We start from the raw sequence: 3,798 nt of genomic DNA on the forward strand, positions 1-3,798 counted from the left end.
CCAGGATTTGGTATATGTGCAGAGTAACATTCAGAGTGGAATTCAAGACTCACAAATCTAACATGATAGAGTTATCATAGATCAAGTCAGTTTCTCAGGCCTTTGTAGAGACTGCATAAATAGTTTTCTGTATCTTATGTCCTGAAATGTGTTATTAAGTCAAATTGTGATGACTTGATCCCTCTGCACTTTTGCTTCATGAGTTCTACAAATACCAAGAGTTTTTGCATGATGACTTACAATATTTAGATTTTCAAGCCAGTTACTTACACTTTGCTGTTTTCTAGCACACATGTAATATCAAAATAAGTGTATTGGAAATTATGGAAAGAGGTTTTCTAAATAGTATTGATTTTCTGTTGGGTTTCTACATATTTGGAACATTTCACATGTCAGTATATAGCTGATATCAGGCAGTGACAGAACTTCTGATAGCACCATTAGATTATATCCCCTCTCCCCCTCTTATTCTTTTTGTCAGTGAAAGGGGGGAGGGCATCAAGTGCATCTAGAATTCACCCCCAAGTTTTCCCAAGCATGAACAAATGGCATGCTGTTTATGTTGCAATGTCTTCAGATATTTTCCATCTACTTATAGAAGGATGACTGAGCAAGATGGTGCGATCTCACTGGTCCCCTCTCTTGGGCGGGGCTCATCCTCTGAGAGGGCAAAGCCTGCTGCCGTGCCCTCCCAAAAGCCCCTTGGAACATGGCTCTCAGTTTGCCTGCGAAGTTTTCTCTTCCCCAGACAGGTTATCAACACTAGTTTGGTCTTGAGCCAGAGGAAAGGGTGCCTCTTGTAAAGCCATCTTATACAAATTTATCGCATCTTATAAACCTCAGCTGCCATCTTTAAATTTCCATCTGTTTTGGTTATAAATCACATTTGTATAAAATTCCACAATCAAAAGATAATAATTAAGATAGTCAAGTTTTGATGTTGATAAAATAATGAAACAAGCATCAGACAAAGGTAAAAGTAATAAGCTTTGCTAAAACCTTAAACTCAGGACTCTCTCTCCTGTTTACAAGATACTGAAAAAGGAAAATTGATTTAAGTGTTTTTGGCCTTTGTTGTATACAAGTATACATCTTTTGTTGTCCTTAGTGTCTTGCTCTATGTCCCATCTGTTTTCACTTTTTGCTAGAATATTTCTACAGATTTGTGAAGTAAATCATAAAACAGTTTACTAAGAAACTCAAGATCATAATGATCATAAGATGATATTTAGGTGATAGGCAAGCTCTTCCTTTATGGTGTATTTCTTTTAGATGTTTCAATTTCTTTCCTTCACCAATATCCTCATTGTCTATTGATCTGAACACAAATTGGTGAAAATACTTTGGCTTGTATACATGCAGTGCATGTGAAAAATGGATCCGGTATCATTGACTCCTATATGTGCGGATACGTTTTCTTCTTGGGAAATAATCTGCAAGGGGAAAGAAGCATTTTCAATATGGAATAAAGCTGATATTAATGAGGTTCATACAGAGGTACAAAAGGTAAATGATGTGAATTTTGTAAAACTCTAATTGTGTGTCCTGAGTTATTTGACGATTTGAAGATTCATGATGGTGTACTGGACAACCTTCCAGCTTCCTAGGCTGAAGGAGTTAACCTGAAGAGACAAGGGGCTTTCTCATCTAGGCAAGAGCATCATCACTTGTGAGTAGTGGTAGTTTTGGTGTTTGGTGAGGCATAGCAAACATCTGTCCAGGCTACTTCTGTTGGGCTATGTCAAAGAGCTCTTAGGAGGGTGATTACTAGTGAGTGTTTAAAGGAGCTTTTTTCTTGCCTTTGCTTTGTGTGGTTTTGAATTACTTCCGAACTTCATCTCTGTCTGTAGTTGTGTGCAGAGAAGGAAATAATAGGAAGGAATGGGGGAAAGTGACAGAGCATAGGAAATAAGAAATGGCGCAGGCATAGAAAGTAAGAAGAGGCACAGGAATATAATATAAAGGATAACAAGAAAATATAAATAACAGCAGGAAATACACAGTGTATACCTCTAAATCAGCCTGATGAAGAAATACATGACACTGAATTTGAAGGAATCGAGGAGGAGGAATTCCTTGTGTGCTGTCCTTTTGGGGTCTAGGATTTTTGTTTAGTTCTTTGTTATACACGGCCTGGTTTACTAGTCTGTGTTATTTCTCTTGTAGAATTATTGCCTCAGCTTATCTGGCTTACAGATGCATGGAATTTTGTTGACTTAGAGCTTTAAATTAGAAAATGGTAAAGCCAATTCAAAGCAAAACTCAAATTTTCTCCTGGTCTCAATAAAAAAAAATATTTTTTAAGATGAAACAAAACTAAGGAGCAAATCTGCATGCATCTCCATAGCAGATTGAAGTACTAAGGAACTGTACCTTCATTCATCCTTATATGCAGCTGAAATGTTCTGCTTCTGTTCCCTTATATCTATCACATTTGAGCGTGGGAGATACCTTGTCCTGTAAGCTTTCATGCAAGTTCTATCTTTCCTCCAGGACTTTTTTTAAAGTTGTTGATTGTTTGGTAAAAGAAAAGTAGATCCATCACCGGCACTAAGAAGGAAATAAAATCACAGAAACTAAACACTAAATATGATGTGAAATGTTGAATGAAAATTTTGCATTTAAATGCCATATAGTGCCCAGTGTAAACTTTTATATTTCATATAAAAGCACACATTTGAGTAGACATATCCCTTAAAGAGTATTATATACATGATTATAGATTGGTCCTTTGTATACATTACTGATATTATATACATTATTAACTTGTGTAATTTCCATTTTCTTCCTATTCTTCTTTTACCATTTGTAGGAACCACCACCCCCTGCTACCACAGGTCCAGGTACCAATGATGTGTTTTCTCACTTCTAGGCCAAATGACGTACGACAGCGGAAGCGACGGGAACGCATTGAAGCCACTGCAGCCAAGGTCAAGAACATGGTAGACAAGCAGAGAGCCAACGAACAGTGGCAAGAGAAAAAGAGGTTAATAATGAGGCCCATTTCCCTATGTGTAGCCTTTGTTATGCTTGGTTTGGGCGGAGGCGCTCTTTTCTATCGATACTTTCATGCATAGAGGAATCTAGGAGTATGCATACGGGTACTCAAACAACACCATTGGCTGATATTAGTATTATTATTTATTATTATCTTTTTTTTCTCTCACTTTTTTTTTTTTTTTTTCTTTATTCTTTTTGTGGATTCACAGTTGCCTAAGAAATGAATGCATTTGAAAAAAAAAACTTATCTTTTCTTTTTATAAATCTATTACTGTTTAACAATTATTTTGTTTGTTGGAATTACATTGAAAAATAGTTGATATTCCCTCTGAGAAGAAATAATAATATTTTCCCATAACTTGTTTTTTATTTAATATTATAGAAAAGTTTGGAGAAAGTAGAATGAATGAAGAAATCATGGCAGCTTTAGTGCCAGATATTTTTTAGTATTTTCAAGCACAGATTTGAATTTTATTTTTACCTTTTTTCTCAAAGATAAAATCACACATGGTGCACTTCTGTAACATCACATGGTTAAGAATGTTAGAGGAAAAATAATAGCAGTATTATCCTCTGTGCTTCAGACTTTTTCTTCTCAAATCTTTGAGTTTAATAATGAATTGATCATTTATTTCATTTTGGCTTATGTATGTTTTTTTAAATTTTATTATAATTTCATTTGTAATATATTTATATAAATATTCAACTACTTAGCAAAAGCAATACAGTATTTTGATGATATATAAGGCTACTACAGGACTGGAGATTTTACACAGTTGTATTATATGATCATTTATT

At 35.0% G+C, this 3,798-nt stretch overlaps 1 protein-coding gene across 1 annotated transcript in view; it reads left to right on the forward strand.

Moving 5' to 3' along the window:
* Window positions 1–3,760, forward strand: part of LOC119585086 (tyrosine-protein phosphatase non-receptor type 2-like) — a gene marked incomplete in the record, with an annotated part of 74,581 nt that extends 70,821 nt beyond the window's left edge. Inside the window, 1 exon segment of the mRNA XM_037933706.1 lies at window positions 2,873–3,760. Within this exon segment, the coding sequence (XP_037789634.1) occupies window positions 2,873–3,077 (205 nt within the window).
* Window positions 3,761–3,798: the final 38 nt, after the last annotated feature.

The sequence above is a fragment of the Penaeus monodon genome, chromosome 19 (assembly GCF_015228065.2).
Source record: "Penaeus monodon isolate SGIC_2016 chromosome 19, NSTDA_Pmon_1, whole genome shotgun sequence".
Lineage (NCBI taxonomy): Eukaryota > Metazoa > Arthropoda > Malacostraca > Decapoda > Penaeidae > Penaeus > Penaeus monodon.